At 27.5% G+C, this 22,173-nt stretch overlaps 3 protein-coding genes across 3 annotated transcripts; all 3 read right to left on the bottom strand.

Annotated features, from left to right (window-relative positions):
• Nucleotides 1-940: 940 nt before the first annotated feature.
• LOC124912422 (F-box/kelch-repeat protein At3g06240-like) lies at nt 941-2,581 on the bottom strand. The gene is made up of 2 exons (XM_047453040.1): nt 2,460-2,581; nt 941-2,365 (listed from the first exon to the last, which is right to left on the bottom strand). The coding sequence occupies exons 1-2, from the start codon at nt 2,460-2,462 to the stop codon at nt 1,049-1,051; spliced, it is 1,320 nt and encodes a 439-aa protein (XP_047308996.1). The 5' UTR covers nt 2,463-2,581; the 3' UTR covers nt 941-1,048.
• A 5,135-nt stretch (nt 2,582-7,716) lies between these two features.
• Nucleotides 7,717-9,658, bottom strand: LOC124912454 (F-box/kelch-repeat protein At3g06240-like). The gene is made up of 2 exons (XM_047453078.1): nt 9,317-9,658; nt 7,717-9,222 (listed from the first exon to the last, which is right to left on the bottom strand). The coding sequence occupies exons 1-2, from the start codon at nt 9,317-9,319 to the stop codon at nt 7,906-7,908; spliced, it is 1,320 nt and encodes a 439-aa protein (XP_047309034.1). The 5' UTR covers nt 9,320-9,658; the 3' UTR covers nt 7,717-7,905.
• A 7,771-nt stretch (nt 9,659-17,429) lies between these two features.
• On the bottom strand, nt 17,430-18,797 carry LOC124912866 (F-box protein At3g07870-like). The gene has a single exon (XM_047453505.1). It carries the CDS (start codon nt 18,795-18,797, stop codon nt 17,430-17,432), a length of 1,368 nt encoding a protein of 455 aa, XP_047309461.1.
• Nucleotides 18,798-22,173: the final 3,376 nt, after the last annotated feature.

Below are 22,173 nucleotides of genomic sequence, written 5' to 3'. Positions count from 1 at the left end.
TTGCTGATGATCTTTTGTCCCAAACACTCATTCATATTGTTTGGTCACACAACTGCTCACAAATAATCACTCTTCATAAAACAGGTAAGTAATCCAACAATTCTTTCCAACCGATTTTGCTCAACTTATTCTCAATATTCTTTTTCTGGTCCTAATATCCCATATCAATTAATCTTGCGATAAAATGCTTTCATGACCTTACAAATTTATCATCAACAAAGCAAACAAGTTAAATCAAAAACGACCTATATCCAATTGAATGTGTAGGTCACTTTTGCATCAACAGTTAGAAATCAGCCTCTCATACATTCATTTACTAATCAGATTTAGTTTGAGTTACCATGAAGCTTTCAATTCAATAACAATGTTGACATTCTCACATGGCTCAGAATTTTTCTTCTAATTGTCCAACCATGACAACAACGACAACAACAAGAACTCATATTCATGGCATCAACAATTTCAGATTTTTAGTAAGCCAAATGAGAAAAAGTCAAGCCGAAAACACTTCAAAAATCAATTTTAAAATTGAATGCCTTTAAATCAACTTACAATCACATTTTGAAGGAACTCTACCAACTATAACATAACCCAGCAAAAATCATCTTCATCATCTCAAATGGCAGGTTTTTAAATTTTAACACAAAGATATTTTTCATGCAAAAAGTTTCATTAAAATAGCATGACAGGAAGACATTATGAAAAAGAACATGGAAACTGTGTAAGCTCAAAATTGCAACAACCATTGGAACAGTTGAAGCCAGAGTTACAATTTTATGCACCAATATCGTTTATCGACAATTTCTAATATGGTTTGTTTCCTATAAATTTATATTTATATTGACATTAATATGAAAATATGTAAAAAGAAGATCATGAATAATGTAAATGATATTAATAGATAAGATGTCCTCATTCTTAATATCATAGTCTAGGCATAAAAAAAGGAAAAAAGGTTGCATTGCAAAATGAGCCAAAAGATGTGAAACTAAATAGTAACAAAAACAGTTTTGAGAATGTTTGCATGGAATATGCATATTTTCATAAATCATTTTAGAGAGAAAAATGTCTCCATATTATTCGGCACAATCTTCGTCGAACTATGATAAACACAACCCAAATTCAAATCAATGATCTTGTGTGTATCGAGGTTGCAAGTTACGATATTCCCATAATACGTTCTCATCAACAACTCATTCTCCTCCTCATCCATGAATTTCCAAAATGCTAACGGGCAAAATAAATCTTCATAAGACCCATAATCATCATAATCTATAACATCAAGAAGAATCGAGCATTGCTTTGTCCAAGACTGCTCTATACCATATTCAGTCATCACCCATATATCACAATAAATAGACTCAACATCAAAATCATCGCTTGTCAAAATATTCGGTTCCAAATAGGCAAGTTTTCCACGAAAGGGCAACATGTATGACGGAGATATATACATACCAACTATACATGATGGCAATTCCAATTGTCCTACCATTTCCGATTTTGCATCTAATGTAACAATCACATGATAATCATCCTCATCCGTCATCTCCATACAAAAATGAAAAACTCCATTGAATAACAAGCATGACAAAGGACATACCCTACCATGTATGGTTTTGATTGCTCTCCAGTTATTGACAGTGGAATTGTATACCTCAATATTGCCGAACTCCTCACAGTAAACAATTCTAAAGACCTTGTAATGTTTCATGTCGGATTCGAACCAAACACCCAAATAACAAGGTTGAAGTTCAAGAGAAACAAGTTGAGAGTATGACAATCGGGAAGGGTAAGGGGAAGGTAACATTTGCATTTCTTTGGTGGCTGGATTGTAAAAAACAAAATTAAACCCATTTCCCATACATATCAAACCGTCAAATGGGCAAAAGAGTTGCATATAATCCTTATCTGAATCTGTTGGGACTCCTCCATTAGATGTAATTAATGACATTTTGGTAATGTCTTCTTCTTCTTGGATTGTAACTTCTAGTGAGGTACTGCTTGTTTTCGTTAGTATGAAGGATGTCAATAAGATACTTCGACTCAATGGTCGGGAGGGATCACCATCATTGACAAATTCATTGTAAACAGATCGAAGGAGAATAAAAGATGAGGAAGACCCACCATCTTTTTCATGTTTCTTCTCTAAAGAATGGTTATAATGAAGAGATATAAATTTATGACTTCGTAACAGAAAGTTCCAATCTTTACAGACTAGTCTGAATCGAAGAACATATTTGATTGGTAGCCTCATCAGAATATTCAATAACAAATCTTCAGGAATAAAAGAAATCTCACCCATTTCAGTTTTGACCTTTCCCATCCTATTATGAACCACACAAAGTTTTTTCAGATCGTTTGTATCCTGCAACAAAAACCCACCCAACAATCTAATCAATAAACTAAATGCTGTAAAGACAATCAAAGAAACAACAACAAATAGAACATAAATTCATTACCATTTATCAGGTCTTTAATTGGACCACCAGATGATTCTGCTAAAGCTTGACTATGGCATCGTTGTGGACGAAAACAGAGCCTCAATCGAATGTTTCAAGTGGATTCTTCGCCTTCGCTTTCGGCGGCTAGGTAGAGTTTTCTAGCTTTCATCTAATAATCGCCTTTTATATCAGATAGATAGACAGACAGAAACACTCACCTGCCGCTTCTTTCGCCTTTATGATTTCGTGGTTGGCCTCGATCGCTGAGCGTTTGCAATCAGTCCCTAACCGCAACCGGATAACGCGCGATTTCCGGTCCAATATACCCACCTTTCCCATTCATTTTTCCATTATAACCCACTTTTTTTCATGATAAAATATGTTGGTTATTTTAATTTTTATATAATGTATGTTATTCTAATATATAATGTTTATATTTTATTTTATTTTAATTATTTAATTGAGTATTATTAATTTTAATTATATATATTTTAAATTTATTAAATAAAGTAATTAATCAGTTTAGAACAAAAAAAATCATTAATTAGGTATAATTAATGATTTTAAATATGTGAATATTTTAAATGAATGAATAAAAATTGTGAGTATAAATGTATAATGAGAAAATGAATAAAAAAAAATGTTGGTATATAGGAGTAGGGAGTAGGATGACAACGGGTTATTCTACTCACCAAGTACTTATTCTTAAATCCGACTTTCATTATACTACCTCACTTTGAACCCAATGGATATCTATATTTTATTCTTATTCCCAATTAATCGGGTACTCAATTCCTAACAGGTACTCATTACCCGATTAAAAAATTTATAAGATTATAAAGATTGAAAAAAATAAACATAATTTTAACAAATTTTAAATTAGTAATATAGAAATGTTAAAAATAAAATCATTATTTATCTTTATACTTATTTTGTAAATCTTGAAAATGATAAATTAGAGTAAAAAAATAAAAAATAGAGAACAAATATGAGGAAGGATAGAGATAAGTAATATTTTGTTAATAAAATAAAAGTTTAAGATTTATGTAGAGAAATATATTTTTGGGAAATATAAAAAATTTAAAGTTAGTGTGTAGTCTATTTATGACTATGATGGGAATGGAGTGTCGATAAGACTAAATTAAATTATGTATATTTATTTATATTTGTAATGATGACGAATTTAAAAAGACACATATTAAACTAATAAAAAATTAATATTAATATAGTCGGGTATCGGGTTTAGGGTTTCGTACACTCTCCATCCCCGACCCCGTACCGGGTACTTTCTTCCCCTCCTTATGCCCCGAACTCGAACCCAATTTAAAATACTCGAACTTGACCATCGTACAACGGGCATACAGATACTCATTGTCATTTCTAGTAGGGAGTCGAATCAATTTGCACTAAATGTACTCAAGCTCAGTCGAGTACCAAAATTTATACTCAAACTTGACTTGGTGACAGTTTGAGATCGAACTCAAAAAACTTAAAAATTAAATTTATTATTTAAAATTACATATTTTACTTTAGATCGATTTGCTTATTTGTCTGAAATGTGGAAGGGAAGATTAAGTATTTGTAATTATTTGTACAACTAACTCAATTAGACTCGAATCTAATATTTCATATAGAGTGCTCACAAATGTGCCCATTCTTCCAAATTGGGAAAATATACAGATTAATGTGAAGTTGTTAGTAGATAGAGTTAATTTTCTTTGAGCAAAATTGGTAAACAATGTCTTGTTAGTAATGGTGCTTATTTGATAGAATTTACGGTGAATAAAATTAGTTTTTCAGTGTAATACTTTTTGAAATTTCTTGAGAATGAAATAAATTGATGATACTTAGTGCTAATTAAATGATGTTTCAGTGGTAGATTGTCGATTGTTGATTGTTGATATTCTGCCTATGATGATAAAATGTTATACAATAATATTATAAATTAAAATAATAAATATTTTTGAACTATTTAAAATATATTAAAATATAGTACTAAATAAATAAATTATTTTATTTTTAATGTTTGAATATATATATATATATATATATATATATATATATATATTTATACGAATAATTATTAGTTGTAAAATATCCATACAAAAAAGACAAAAAAAAATCATATTAATATACTAGTCTTTTATTTTAATATTATTTATTAAATAATTTATTTAACATTATATTTTGATTATTTTCAATAATTCATAAATATTTATTATTTTAATTTATAATATTATTGCATAAAAAAAGTTTATATTATTTAAAATATATATTAATAAATTAAATATGAAAGAAAAAATTTTAAAAAAAATAATAATAAAAAATAGTTAAAAATTGAACAATATATTAAAACAATATTTAAATTAAATATATATATATATATATATATATATATATATAACTAATAGTATTAATTTTTAATGTTAGTGATAAAAGTATTTTAAATTTATTTAATAATAAATATAGAACATAATAAGACTATATATTTGAAATGGGCGCACTATGGGTCAATTTATAAAATGGATCAAAAGTAATAAAAGAAATAGAGTAAGAAGTCAATATTTTGCTGATGTGTTATAGGTGATAAATTAACTTAGTAACAACATATCTCATCTCATAAGATTAGATAAAAAAAATGCCTTTAAGAGTCCTGAAATTCTCATTGAAACGGGTACGATTTAAAGAGGCAACTCAATTATTTGTGATATTATGCAATGATGAAATATGAATACATTCAATGTTGGCCGTTGTTATACGTTATTTAATAAAGTCGTCACATATCGTTTTTGTTGAGACTTGTTATGAGATTCAAATGTATACACAAATGTTATTCATGGAGATGTTTTAACACAAATTTAAGCATAAAAGATTTATGATGGCGAGCCAATGTCAAATGTGCAATAAGAAGCTTCATATTTCCTTTTGCAGAATGTGCCATAAGGAGGAGGATTCACATTTTCTTTTGCATTATTAGTATAAGTTATACCAAAATTGGGACTAGTCTAGTGAAAAAATTTAAAACCTCGCGCTAGAGGACGCAAAATAGCCCTGTAATTTTGGGAGGAGAACGGGTGTGCATTAATAGGTGGTGAAGAACCATATTAACTATGAGATCTTTTCTTGTAGTCGATGAATTCAAAGGGTTTTCCGATTCATTCGTACATGCATAGCTGAAAGTGAAAAGGAGATTCATCCAAATTTAATTGAATAATTCAAAAAAGCTTTTTAAATTAATAATTTTTGTGTATCTCGACCAATTAATTCTTTATAGTGACTTTTTCCTGTTATTATAGTGGATTAATTGGCTGGAGTGGAGCAAAATCAGAAAACGAGAACTTTACTTCACAACAACATTATCGCGACACTATCTTATGCAAGATCAGCTCGATGATTTTGCATTTTTATTTTTTTCGTTTAATTTTTTATTATGCATTTTTCATATAATGTTTTTGTCGTTCTACTCCAATACGATACTTTATTCTTCGTAGACCATTAAAAAAACTTTAGATCATTTTGCTGATAATCTTTTGTCCCAAACACTCATCGAAAATCATATTGTTTGGTCACACAACTGCTCACGAATAATCACTCTTCATAAAAACAAGTAAGTAATCCAACAATTCTTTCCAACCAATTTTGCTCAACTTATTCTCAATATTCTTTTGCTGGTCCTAATATCCCATATCAATTAATCTTGCTTGATAAAATGCTTTCAAGACCTTACAAATTTATCATCAACAAAGCAAACAAGTTAAATCAACAACTACCTATATCCAATTGAATGTGTAGGTCACTTTTGCATCAACAGGTAGAAATCAGCCTCTCATACATTCATTTACTGATCAGATTTAGTTTGAGTTCCCGTGGAACTTTCAATTCAATAACAATGTTGACATTCTCACATGGCTCTAGGCATGGCAAATTTCCGGGTTTCGGGGGACCCGATCTGGACCCGAACCGGACCCGATTTTACCCCGAAAAAAACGGGTATTTAAATTACCCGAAATATCGGTTCGGAACCGATAGGTACCCGGACCCGAACCGGACCCGAACTGGACCCAGTTTCTTAAAACATTTTTTTTTTTACTTATTTAACCAATTTTAACAAATTAATATATTTTTAGTTTTTAATTATGTTTAAACATAATTTGGATGAAATTGAATAAAATTTTAATATTTTAAGTTATTAAACGATAAATACAAAAAATAATTGAAATATTTTAAAATTTAAAAAATTATTTAATAAAACAAATATTATTTTATATTAAATAAAATAAAATAAACAGTACAAATAAATAATATTTTAAAATATATATATATTAAAATCAAATCTCATACTCTCTAATTAACATCCATCTCTTTCCTTTGTCTATTCTCTCTTATTTTCAAATTTTCTTCCTCATCTCTTATTCTCTCTTATTTTCAGTTTTTCTGCAATTTCCTCTCAGTTAAGTATAGCTAGAATGGAATTATGATTCTATGAAACGGACGTGGTAGCGGAAATGAAAAGAGAGGATCAGCGGAAACGAAGAAAGAGTAGCGTCTGATGCCAGGTCAGGAATGGCGGCAGCAAGAACAGAAGAAGCAAAACCAGAAAAAAACAAATTATTGAAACTTTTTTCGGGGACCCGGAACCGAACCGGACCCGAACCGAAACCGATTGGTTCCGACCCGAAATTACCCGGAACCGAAAAACAAGAAAATTACCCGAACCGATCGGTTCGGTTCCTTCGGGTACCCGACCCGTCGGGGCTAAAATGCCATCCCTACATGGCTCAGAATTTTTCTTCTAATTGTCCAACCATGACAACAACAAGAAGCTCATATTCATGGCATCAACAATTTCAGATTTTTAGTAAGTCAAATGAGAAAAAGTCAAGCCGAAAACACTTCAAAAATCAATTTTCAAATGGAATGCCTTTAAATCAACTTACAATAACATTTTGAAGGAACTCTACCAACTATAACATAACCCAGCAAAAAGTATCTTCATCATCTCAAATGGCAGGTTTTTAAATTTTAACACAAAGATAATAATTATTGTGTGCAACTCATAGAAGATATTTTTCATGCAAAAAGTTTCATTAAAATAGCATGACAGGAAGACATTATGAAAAAGAACATGGAAACTGTGTAAGCTCAAAATTGCAACAACCATTGGAACAGTTGAAGCCAGAGTTACAATTTTATGCACCATTATCGTTTATCGACAATTTCTAATATGGTTTGTTTCCTATAAATTTATATTTATATTGACATTAATATGAAAATATGTAAAAAGAAGATCATGAATAATGTAAATGATATTAATAGATAAGATGTCCTCATGCTTAATATCATAGTCTAGGCATAAAAAAAAGTAAAAAAAGTTGCATTGCAAAATAGGCCAAAAGATGTGAAACTAAATAGTAACAAAAACAGTTTTGAGGATGTTTGCATGGAATATGCATATTTTCATAAATCATTTTAGAGAGAAAAAAGTCTCCATATTATTCGGCACAATCTTCGTCGAACTATGATAAACACAACCCAAATTCAAATCAATGATCTTGTGTGTATCGAGATTGCAAGTTACGATATTCCCATAATACGTTCTCATCAACAACTCATTCTCCTCCTCATCCATGAATTTCCAAAATGCTAACGGGCAAAATAAATGTTCATAAGACTCATAATCATCATAATCTATAACATCAAGAAGAATCGAGCATTGCTTTGTCCAAGACTGCTCTATCCCATATTCAGTCATCACCCATATATCACAATAAATAGACTGAACATCAAAATCATCACTTGTCAAAATATTTGGTTCCAAATAGGCAAGTTTTCCACGAAAGGGCAACATGTATGACGGAGATATATGCATACCAACTATAAATGATGGCAATTCAAATTGTCCTACCATTTCCGATTTTGCATCTAATGTAACAATCACAAGATAATCATCCTCATCCATCATCTCCATACAAAAGTGAAAAACTCCATTGAATAACAAGCATGACAAAGGACATACCCTACCATGTATGGTTTTGATTGCTCTCCAGTTATTGACAGTAGAATTGTATACCTCAATATTGCAGAACTCCTCACAGTAAACAATTCTAAAGACCTTGTATTGTTTCATGTCGGATTCGAACCAAACACCCAAATAACAAGGTTGAAGTTCAAGAGAAACAAGTTGAGAGTATGACAATCGGGAAGGGTAAGGGGAAGGTAACATTTGCATTTCTTTGGTGGCTGGATTGTAAAAAACAAAATTAAACCCATTTGCCATACATATCAAACCGTCAAATGGGCAAAAGAGTTGCATATAATCCTTATCTGAATCTGTTGGGACTCCTCCATTAGATGTAATTAATGACATTCTGGTAATGTCTTCTTCTTCTTGGATTGTAACTTCTAGTGAGGTACTGCTTGTTTTCGTTAGTATGAAGGATGTCAATAAGATACTTCGACTCAATGGTCGGGAGGGATCACCATCATTGACAAATTCATTGTAAACAGATCGAAGGAGAATAAAAGATGAGGAAGACCCACCATCTTTTTCATGTTTCTTCTCTAAAGAATGGTTATAATGAAGAGATATAAATTTATGACTTCTTAACAGAAAGTTCCAATCTTTACAGACTAGTCTGAATCGAAGAACATATTTGATTGGTAACCTGATCAGAATATTCAATAACAAATCTTCAGGAATAAAAGAAATCTCACCCATTTCAGTTTTGACCTTTCCCATCCTATTATGAACTACACAAACTTTTTTCAGATCGTTTGTATCCTGCAACAAAAACCCACCCAACAATCTAATCAATGAACTAAATGCTGTAAAGACAATCAAAGAAACAACAACAAATAGAACATAAATCCATTACCATTTATCAGGTCTTTAATTGGACCACCAGATGATTCTGCTAAAGCTTGACTATGGCATCGTTGTGGACGAAAACAGAGCCTCAATCGAATGTTTCAAGTGGATTCTTCGCCTTCGCTTTCGGCGGCTAGGTAGGGTTTTCTAGCTTTCATCTAATAATCGCCTTTTATATCAGATAGATAGATAGATAGACAGACAGAAACACTCACCTGCCGCTTCTTTCGCCTTTATGATTTCGTGGTTGGCCTCGATCGCTGAGCGTTTGCAATCAGTCCCGAACCGCAACCGGATAACGCGCGATTTCCGGTCCAATATACCCACTTTTCCCATTCATTCTTCCATTATAACCCACTCTTCCATTTCCTTTCAAAAAATTCTCGCATTTCTTTCTCTAAATAAAAAATATATACTTAATTTTATAAATGTATTTAATATTTTTATATTTATAAAATTAAATAAAGATAAATATTTTAGTTATTTTAATATATATTTTATATTTATAAAATTAAATAAAATAAAATAATTAACGAGCTTAGAATGAAACAATTGTAATTATATATAATTAATAATTTAAAAAACAGTGTATAAAAATATAAGTATAATAAAAAAGTGAATAAAAAATGTGGGTATATTAGGAAATATATATATATATATATAGCAATAGCAATAGGTACCTGATGGTCGGGTTCGATTATTTTAAATCGGGTCGAAATTGAAGATGAGGAGTGAAAAAGATTACCCGATCGAGTTTGGGGTCGAGAATTAGGCCGACCCTGAGTAAGGCAACGTATAGAGTTGCATAAGGCCCCAATTTTTCATAAAATATTATTATTATTTATATATTATGTTATTGATTTTTTTCCTTTTTTTTAATATTAAATATATATTATACAATATATATATATAACTTTTTTATCTCTTTCAGTATTATAATATATTACTCATTTTATATTATATAAATATTAATTAAAAAAATTATAAATATTAATTAAAAAAAAAATATGGGCCACAAAATTTAAATTTGCATTATTCCCAATTTTCAGGGTCGTCAAACCGTAAAAAATTTAATTATATATAAATATTTTTCATAAAATATTAATATTAAATATATATAAATTTAAAAAAAATTAAAATGACTTTTCAAATTTTTACAAATTTACATTAAATGTATTGTTCAATTAGTTATATAAACACTACGCTCCCTCCACCCAGTAGACCCTAATTATTTTAATTTATATTCTCCATGAGTTTTAATCTTCAATTTCTTTAATAACAAAATATTTTTCCTCTTTATTCACTTTTTATTTTCAAGATTACATCTCTTCATCTTTTTTTTTCTTCAACACTGTCTCTAATTTTTATTGAAGTTCATTTTATTTTCAAGATTAATATCTCTTCATTTTTTCTTCTTCAACATCCTCTCTAGTTTTTGTTCAACTTTATTTATTTATTTATTTATTTATTTTGGTTGAAGTTCATTTTATTTTCAAGATTAATGTCTCTTCAACTTTTTCTCTAATTTTTGTTAAACTTTTCTCTAGTTTTTGTTAAAGTTCATTATGTAATAACAACAAAGTTGTTATATTGTTCAACTTTTACAACATAACTACACAAGTAAGTAATATTTTTTATATATATTTTAATATTTAATATATTTAGAAATAATAAATAAAAATTCATATTTTAATCGGGTAATGGGATACCCGTCGGAGATTGGATACTCGGATAATGGGATACCCGTCAGGGATCGGATACTCGGGTAATGGGATACCCGTCGAGGATCGGATACTCGTAGAATCAGAGATGTGGATACAAATAGATATACCCGTCGAGTTCAGGTTCGGGTTTGGGGTCGGGGATGGTAATAAAATAAGAAATCGGGTTCGGGAATGGATAGGGATGTTCAACCGGTCGGTTAAGACCGATTTTGCCTTTTATTTTACAAACCGATTAACCAGCCGTTAATGGTATCATTTTTACTGGTTCTGGTTCTACCAGTTTTGGTCGGTTCCGGTCGGTTAACCGAGTTTAACCAGGAACCAATAATTCAATTTTTAAATTAAGTAATAAATTTATGAAATGATTTTTTTTTAAAATTATTGATTGCACTTTTATATTATACTATTCTCCCTCTTTTATTGTCTCTATTATAATATATTACATATTATTATTATAATATAATATATAATTTTATTGTAACAATATAATATATTTTATAGCTATTTTGTTAGCTTTTTATATGATTATCGAGAAAATTCAAATTCATTATGTCGATTAGTCTTTGACCAACCAAGTATAGACGAATATGATTGAATCTACTTTTCAACCGATAGATCGGAAAGTAGAATCGGTAAGTTATAATAAAATAATAGTTATCTGAATAATTGTATTCATTATAATTTATAATAATATGCAAAATATTATATATGTGTTTATAAATTATTAAATATTATTTATAATATATCTATTATTTATAAAATAATTAATAAAAATTATAAAATATAAAAATATATAATTAAATTATTACTGGTTTATCGGTTAAACCGTTAGAAAAATATGTAAACCGAAAATCAAACCGTTTAACCGGTAAAAAACTGGTTGATCGGAACCGGTTGATCGGAACCGCTAGAACCGGTTAACCAATAAACTGTTAAAATAAAATCGATTAACTATCGGTTCGGTTGGATTACCAGTTTTCCGGTTTTTTTGCACAACCCTAGGAATAGGTACTTCACTACCCGACGGGTAGGGTACCCGTTGTCATTCCTAGTTACATCTAAATCTATAGCACATAGAAAAGTAGGATGTCCATGACATGTACATGTTGAATAAACCAATTTTTCATTGAATTGTTTTTTTCCATTAAAAGGCGAACTCAATCAAGTAACAAAATTTATACTTAAACACGGCTCATTGACAATTTGAGTTACTTGAGTTCGAACTCGAAAAACTCAAAAATTAAATTTTATTAACTAAAATTACATGATATTTTACTCGAAATCGATTTACTTATTTGTCTGGAATGTGTAAGATCGATTTGCTCATTTGATTATATGGGAGAAAAGCGTAAGGAGAAGATAATAAATTTGAAGAAATATGATCTCTCGGATAAAATGAAAAGTTTCAAAAGAAGATTTATGAAGGATATTTAAAGTTTTATTATATAAAAACTAATATTATATATATTAGTTTTGAGTTGAAACAGGACCATTGCTACAGTGTCATGTTAGCTAAAAAAATATTAAAAATATAAAAGCTAATATATAATATATATTATAAATATAAATGTTTTAATATTTATAAAAGGAGTTATTCGCGAGCTAATCGAACTAGAAAGATAATACTCGATCTCGAACTCGATTACGAACAATCAAACCGAGTTCGAGTCGAACTTTAACCGAGTTACTCATGAGATTCTTGACTCGTTTACACCCTAATTAGGAGGACTAACAAGTTTTTAATACAACTAGCATGTAGAATTACATTTGTACGAGTAATGATATAAAATCGAGAAAAAAATTGCGTTAAAATGTGATAGTATTTTTTATTTACTCTCACATATATATCAAAATTAACCACAGCTCTCGACCCGTCATCCGGACACTTTGAAATTTAAGCATCATTATATATAGAGAGATTAATTAGTTAAAAAGTTGAACTTATATTAATATTAAAACGTCCCGCGTTATCAAATTTGGTGTTGATATTAAAATATAAAGTCTTATTAGCCTATTTGGTTAAAAAGTTATACTTGTTTGGTTAGGTTGCAAGTTCGAAATATATCTTTAAAATTTTAAATTTTATTTTTAACCGTTTTAAGTTTTGGGCGGGTCAACCCAAAATCCGACCCAAATATTCAAATTAACCACATATCTCGACCCAACCATCTGAACACTTTAAAATTAAGCATATTATAATAATTACATATATATATATATATAGATATATAGAAATCCAAATATATTTAATCTAAATATATTTAATCAATGACTTAAACTATTGTATTATAAATATGATATGACCATTTTTATTTTATGAATCAATTATATGATAATTAATACTATTTTTTTATATTAAATTTCTAAAATTAAAAAATCTTGCATTCTAATATGTTAGAGAAAAGCGGTCAGCACAACTTAATTTGGTAGCATTGATATTTGTCAATGGCTTAATCAATAATCATTTACTCATAAATATATAAAACAATAAATAATTTTAAATAATTTTAAAAACTATAATTGATCTCTCACTATGACTAAATAAAAATTCGTAAATTAATATACTAAATCATTTTATATTTTAAAAAATTAATAAATTTAAATATCTTGTTTTTTTATTAGATAGGTTGTTATAGACTCCAGTGTAGTGAGTGGATTTGTTAGATTTAACTTAGGGTTAGAGTCGAACATGTGTTACTCAATTTGTTAATAAAAATATTTTTTTATTTCTTTTAAACTTTTTATAATTATATAATAATATTTAAAAGAAAAAAATTAATTTAGACACATACTTATACAACCAATTCAATTAGGGAAAGATCCATGATAATGCCCACAAATGTATTGTCCTTTCTTTTTCAAGTTTCCTTTTGAAGTTGTGAAGATGATATTTGAAGGCACCTCATATATGAAAAAGTAAATATCACATCTAGTTAGATATATGAACTAATAAAATATTATTTGATTGTACTATAATTAAAAAATAAACTTAGTGAACTCATTAATAAAAGGAGTTAAATTTATTTTTAATTTATATATTTATTTATTAAATATTTATATTTTTTCTCATTAAATGCAAATTATTTCTCCCCTCATTTCCAGTCTCACTCCTTACTCACCTCCAAAATTACATATTTATTTCTACCAATTTTATATATTTAAATTTCTTATTTTATTTACCTTACTTATTTAAATTAATTTTACTTGTTTTATTTTTTTATTTAATTTAATTATTATTTTTTTATTCATTAAATTTAATTAATTATTTTCTAATATTTATTTTAATTTTATTTATTTAATATTCTTTATATCGGTTTTCGAATATTTATTTTTGTTTTTTTCGGTTAAGAACTCTTTTTTATTTAAAAAAAATATGAATTTATTTGTTTTACATTAAATCTTATTTGTTATAAATAACAATAAATGAAAATATTAATAAAGAACTAAAAAAAATATATTTTTTATTAAATTTATTTTGGCAAGATATTAATGTGATTTGATTAGCTAGGCGTTATTAGAATTTGGGTCTATTAAAATTTAAATTTTGTTGCTCTTGAAATAGTAAATTTTTTTATTTTAATAATATAAATTGAGATATAAATGATTAATATATTATAATAAAGAAATAAGAGGTTAAAAATAAGATAAAAAGTTATATATATATATTGTATAATATATATTTAATATTAAAAAAAATAAGATTAATTATATTTAATGATAAGAAAAACTTAATAATTAAATTAAATAAAATAAGTAAAGTAAATAAAATATATATATATATATATATATATATATATATATATATATATATATATATATATATATATATATATATATATATAAATGTGATAGAACTAAACGGTTAATTTTAGAGATGAGTGGAGAGGGTGGGGTCTCAGGGGTGAGAAGAAAATATCATGAATTTTGATTCGGAATAATCTTATTCTAAACTTAAATTTTAATAAAATTTAAACTGACAATTTTTTTTTTTTTTCATTTTTTCTATTTTCATTTTCACTCTTCTTACCCATATACTTTCTAAATAAAAATATATTATTATTTTATCATTACAACACGCAATTAACCATCTATATATATATTTAATTTAGAAAGTTAAAATATTAATATTTTTTTAAAAATAAAAATATTAAGTTAAGATTTCAAATTAATATTTTATCTTAGTTTAGGAAGTTAAATGTTAACTCGATATTTTGTTTTTTTTTTAATTTATGAAAGTATAATGTCTAACCATAATTTTTTAATTTAGTAAATTAACATTTTATATCAATTTATTTTTTAATAAGAATTTAACTATAAACACAAACTTTTGATATTTAAGATATCCTAATAGGTTGTGTCAAACAAATATCTTAATAATATAAATAATATAAATTCAAATTGTTTTTATTGTATTTGTTTTTCAAACCTATTAATTTTGAAAATTATAGCTCTAAATTTTTTAAAACATAATAATTAAATTTTCAAACACAAATGAAATTAGAATATCAATTTTAATTTCACACGTCTAAAATGCCTAAAATATTCATTACCGTCTTCACTTCCGTTCAACCATAAAAACCTATATCACAATATAATTTCAGTCAAACAAAAAAGAAGAAAAAAAATACTTTTTCATCATCTTTTCAGAAATGAAAATCCACCTAAAAAAACAATAAAAAATACACCTATGGTTGGTGCCCATCATATCACAGTATCATGGATTTATCTAGATAGACTTTATATCTTACTATAAATGAAATTTTTTTCATAATATTTAAATGAGATTTTATTCAAATAAACCTTAATGACATATTTTTGTTAGAAAATTATAGACAAATGATATATTAATTATGCAAGTTCAGGTAGAGGACAAGAAATTCATTTTATGCCAACATGTTGAAAGCATACAACATTCTTTTTTTTTTTTTTGTAAAATCACAAATGGATTATGTACATAAGATTAACTTTGCATGATAAGGACCAACTACCCGAGAAGGTGGAACCAATCGAAGGAGTGTTTGGTTACAAAAGTGCATTTGTTATTGTACACGAGATATGGAAAGATCGAAATTCAAAATGCTTTAGAGGTAGGTCAGATAAGAGAAGAGTTGTGGGAAGACATATTAAGAGGATACAAGGACTTTATGAAGTTGGAAGAAAGAACCTAACACATACAACATGCAATTGGCTCATATGCAAGTTATGGGGAATGTACACTTCTAAAAGGCTGGTAAGATATTAGTTGTTTAGATAAACGGTTAAGGGCAATCAAGGTGGAAAAGGGAAATACGAGGTAAGAAAAAGTTTTATTTGTACTCATGTATTGCATCAAATGTTTTTGGTGATCTTAAGTTTTATGTGTTTAGTGGTTGGGTCTAATGCTTCTTGGGATGGAATGTGCAAGTTCTTCTTGGGATGGAATGTCATCTTGTTTACTTGTTTATTTTGAAGGTTAGTATTTTATTAGCCTCATGTCTATGTAATTTGATGGTGGAATCAAATGCGGATTTCTTTTAAAATTTTAGGTTTCTTGAGTAAAAATGTATTGAGTTAGAATGAGTATGAAGGATTGAGACATAGTCCTCAACCAATAGACCATCCTTAGTCCCATTTTGTGTCAATTGAGTCACCCTTGGGTTGAGGGCTTGTTTCAATCTAAGGAGTTTGTGTCTACTTGAGTCTATCATTGTTGAGAAAAGAGTATGCCTTAACCATAATGAATGAGTCAAGGTTAATTTCTTCATCACAAGTTACAAGATTATCTTACTTAACCTTAATGGGGTGGAAATTCTAAGATGAAAAATCATTTTCCTTAATTTTGATTTTGTGAACCCACGAAACAATGTGAGCACGGAGTAACTAAATTGACGTAATATAGTTTGACTCTTTTACTCAGGATAAAAAAAATGTCTCAAATTTTACTAAATTAATATACTCGTATTTGGCAAAAGAAATATACCCGAATTAGTTGTCGATGGGAAAAAGTCGGGTGTCATATTTACATACGAGAGTGAAGACTTATTTTTGTAGTTCATAAAACCAAACTAGCCGTATAGAATTAATGTTTGCATGCCAATTATCTTATTTTTAACACTATAACATTTAGTAAACTTGAATAACTGTAAACAAATGATCTATAAAATAAATGTTATCCAATGCTTATTATCAGAGTCTAGGCTTATGAAAGAAAGAATGCTCCATTGCAAATAAGCCAAAGATAGTAACAAAAGAACAAGTCTAAGGAAACAATAAGATTTAACTTGACAATATTTGTGATCATCAAAAACAAAAACATACCTTGTAAGCTCTAATCAATGACTTATAATATCAGCGAACCAAAGGAGTCGATAACAACTTCTCTATTGCATGCATCGTCTATAAGGCCCACTCCAATCATCATTTAAGAGTAAATAAACTCTCAACATTATAAGGTACAATATTTGTAGTCCTAAAATAAATGCAAGACAATTCCAAATCAGTGATCTTCCCTGTGACAAGGTTGCAACAGACAATCTTTCCATTATGTGTTCTCATCAATAATTCATCATCCTTCTCATCCATGAAGTTGATAAACGTCAAGGGGCGATATGTATAATGATAGAACACGTTTAATGAATCCAAAAGATCAATAGTCACCGAGTATTGCTTGGTCCAAGATTGATTCACGCCATATTCAGTCATCACCCATAAATCACAATAAAGAGATGCATCATTCAGCTCAATATTCGGTTCCAAAAAAGCAAGTTTTCCACGAAAGGGCAACAAGGAAGAAATATTGCAAAACTCACCAAAACAGGGCAATTCAAGGTGTCCAAATGTTTCCGAAATTGCATCCAATGTGACAATCACAGAACGATCATCCAAATGGTTCTCCATATAAAAGTGAACAACTCCATTGAATAATAAGAATACATCAGGATGTGGCTTCCCAAATATTGTCTTGCTTATTCTCCTCCAATCATTCAATGTAGAATCATATACATTGATCTTACAGCAGTCACTCCAATAAATCATACTAAAGACTTTGTATTGTTTCACCGCAGATTTGTACCAAACACCCAAAATACAAGGAGTGAGATATTGAAAATCAAATGAATGGTTATTCAAACTAGGAGCGGTAGGTAACAGATGCAATTCTCTAGTGGCTGGATTGTAGATCATGACAAACAACCCATATCCCAAACATATCAAACCGTCAAACAGACAAAAGAGTTGGACACGCTGAATCTCTGATGGATAGGGGAGTCCTACATCATCGGGTGTAAACATTAATGATAGGACGGTATTAACTTTTTCTTCTCTGTCGATTGTGGGTATTATGTTGGTGCCTGTTTTCTTTAAGGTAAGGTATGTCAATACGATCCTACGGTTCAATGGCATGTTGTTGGGATCATAAACAGCTCGAAGGAGAATGAAAGATGATGATGATGATGATGATTTCAATGATTCAAATCTCTTCTGTGACAAATGGTTGTAATGAAGAGAAATAAATTCAGGACTTCGTAATTGAAAGTTCCATTTTCTGGAAAGTTGTCTCCATCGAAGAATATACTTGATTGGCAAACTCAACAGAATATTCAAAAACAAATCTTCAGGAATGAAAGGATTTTCTCCAATATTAACTTTGACCAATGCCTGGTCTGATCGTTTCTTCTTCTTCTTCTTCTTTCTCCATTCATCAAGGATTTCCTGTGTATAGGCACGTAAGAAAGAACTGGCCGTAGGAAGAGGAAGATCACCAAGTTCCATGTCTTCTTCGTCCATAAAACAAACCAGTATCAATGAATTCAAAACTATAAGAAGAAGAAGAAGAAGAAGAAAATATCAGCTTATTAAAAACAGATGATATGACATTAGAGATTCATTAATCGACTGTCAAATAAACAAACCACATAAAATACATCTCTTACCTTTTGAAAAGATGCCAAATGCCTATCCGCAGTTTCAGCCTAAGTTTAGGTGCATTTGTTGTGAAAGGGTATTACTTAATTCGGGCTGGATTTTATGTGAAAGGGTTGTGAAGATGAAGATGAAGATGAAGATGAAGAGGGAAGACAAACAGCCATATATATGAATGTTTTTAAGTTTTCTCTCTCACAAAAAGCTGGTTTCAATAATGTCTTTCTCTTGGGAAAACAAAAGGACACTATCGAATATTATTTGGGAATATGTTCCATGCTACCTTAATAATAAATTAAATTTATTATATTATTATTCCTCTTAAAAATATATATAATAATTTAATGCATAATTTCTTTTTTAAATTCTCAATCACATACACATAATATTAACGTAATATATATTTAATTAACAATTATTTAAAATTATTATGCTTATAATATAAATATATATATAATAATAATAATTTAATACATAATTTCTTTAATGGGTTAATATTATCAATAAAAGTACATATATAACATTTACATGTCATTAATAAATAATATTAATATAATATATATTTAATTAATAATAATTTTTTTAAAATATTATGTTATTTTCGTAACAATATATATATATAATAATTTAATATATATATTTGTTTAATAATGATCTAAAATTATGTTATTTTTATCTAAATATATATATATATATATATATATATATAATAATAATAATTTAATATATTATCTCCTCTTTTAAATTATCAAAAACCTAGTTGGTTTTATGAGTTTGTTGTGCGATAAATAAATTTAAAGAATTTAAAGATTGATATGTTTCAATTAATGAGTAGATTAAGAGGTATAGGTAGCATTAAAACTCTTATAAGTTATTTAAGCATAACAAACAAGTATGATATTAAAATAAAATTAAATTAAAAATATATATATTAGAAAGCATAGTAATAATATAAATATGTATTTATTTGTATTATTATATATGTTTTAAATATATAACTATAATATATATATTATTTAAAATTGACACATTTGTCTCTCACCTATCTAATATCTAATTAAGGTGTTAACATATTTTTTAAATGATTCATGCAATAATATTATAAAATAGATAGTGGTTTAATTAAACAATGAACAAAAACATAAAATTTGTGTAAAGAAAATCAAACAAATATTAAAGAATTAATGTGTACGGAGATCTTTCAAGTGAGTAATGAGCTCTCTGATCGAATATGTCGGTTTCTCCTATCGAATCTCATATAGTGTCAATTTGATAACATTATGAAAGATCTGCAATATAATGTCAATTTGATAACATTACGGAAGATCTGCAACGGTCATTTGAGATTGTTGATAGTTTTACAATTTTTCTCAATCAAATTATCCACTAGAAAGTAATAATTGGAATATAATCTCATTGTTTCATACCTACAAATCTAACCGCTTCAAGTGACGTTTCTCAACACGCATCATCAATGATTTCCAACATAACCTAGTGAATACCAATAATGCTCCAAAAAGACTCTAAATACCAGCGACACCCTTATAATGTAAAAGAAAATAAGAGGTAATCTTCACTTCTTAAAAACACAAATGACATCGACTAACTAAGACACTTACACATACATCTACCATCAATTAGAATACCACCATGTATCGCACTACATTCAAAAAAATAGATTTTAGTGGGAACCATCAACTCTCATTTTTTTAGCACAACTCAGTTGGAACAACTCTATCAAAAAAGAGAATAAGAGTTTATCACATAAAACTTATCCCTCTGTCACATCACATCCTAGTTCAACGAAGACACTCATTTGTCCATTTAAGGATAACAATCTATTATGAGAATTTTTTTTCAAATGATTGTTAAAACCCAAAATACCCGCCAAATGAGATCTTTTTTCTTAGCCGACAAAAAATTAGAGAAGAAGATTTTAGACTTTCCAAGATTAACACAAAATCCGAGCAAACACTAAATAACCACAAAATATCACGAAAATGCTTGAAATTTCTACGGATAGCTTGAATCATACCAAGCGTATCATCCACAAAAAAATTAAGTGATAAATAAAAAAACAAAACTCTCCTTAACCCGCAATCAGTCACAGCGAAAATCATCCTAATAGAGAGAGTTTCTATAATTAATATATATATATATATATATATATATATATATATATATATATATATATATATATATATATATTAGCTTCTTTTATTTTGTTCATATTATATTATATTTTTTTTTTTATCAAAATGAGTTTATAATTATATTTTTTTTAATATAAACAAGTCTTTTTCAATTAAATTTTTTTAAATAAATTTATATTTTAAATTATTTAATTTAATATTATAAAATATTTTGAAAAATAAATTAATTCACCCCGAATCCAACTAAAATATTTATATATATTTAAAATGAAAAAATTATTTAAAAATTAAAAAATTATTTTATAAATTATATAATTTCACATATATTAATATAATATTTTTTTTGTTAATTATTAAATTTATAATTTATAAATTATTAAATATATTTTAAAATTATATAAATTATGTGTATATAATAATAATATATAGAAATAAGATTTCATTCATATTAAAAAAACAAAATAATATAAATATATTATAAATTGATTTTAATAAGGTAGGGAGGGGAGACTAAAACAAGAAATTACTAAATAATTTTTTAATAATTTTATATGTTTAAACTAGGTAATTGTATAACTTCTTACATAGATATTTATTGGCTCTCTATTTTTTAAAAAATTATTTTTGTATAGTTTGTTTATTTTTGGATTAATTATAAAAAAATAAATATTTTAAATATATTGGAAATATTTGACTTTTAGAATATAGTATCTCAACTCATTTTTGAAAAAAATATTCACTTAATTAGAGGCATCTTATAGAATATTTCAGAGCTTGATTACACTAGGTAAAAAAGTAAAGATATTTTATTTTATTTTATTTTTTATTTTTATTTTTTTAAAGTCAGAATGACGGTGTTTACTTTTAAATTTTTAAACAATTTTATTGTTTTACACCTTTTTATTTATAAATAATTTAAATACTATTTATTTAAGATATAAAAATACAAAATTGAATTTATACATATAGATTGGATCTAATTTTGTATCTAACAATAAACTAACCAAAGTTCGTTTTTAAATCAATAATAAAAAATTAATTTTAAAATTTGAGATTTTTTGAAGACTATTTATACATATATCAAGTAA

Source organism: Impatiens glandulifera, chromosome 8, assembly GCF_907164915.1.
Source record: "Impatiens glandulifera chromosome 8, dImpGla2.1, whole genome shotgun sequence".
Classification (NCBI taxonomy): domain Eukaryota; kingdom Viridiplantae; phylum Streptophyta; class Magnoliopsida; order Ericales; family Balsaminaceae; genus Impatiens; species Impatiens glandulifera.
The sequence above is the reverse complement of the archived record's forward strand: the minus strand, read 5'-3'. Positions and strand labels throughout refer to the sequence as shown.

Coding starts and splice junctions, on each gene's coding strand:
- LOC124912866 (XM_047453505.1), bottom strand. CDS start 18,797: ATGGACGAAGAAGACATGGAACTTGGTGATCTTCCTCTTCCTACGGCC.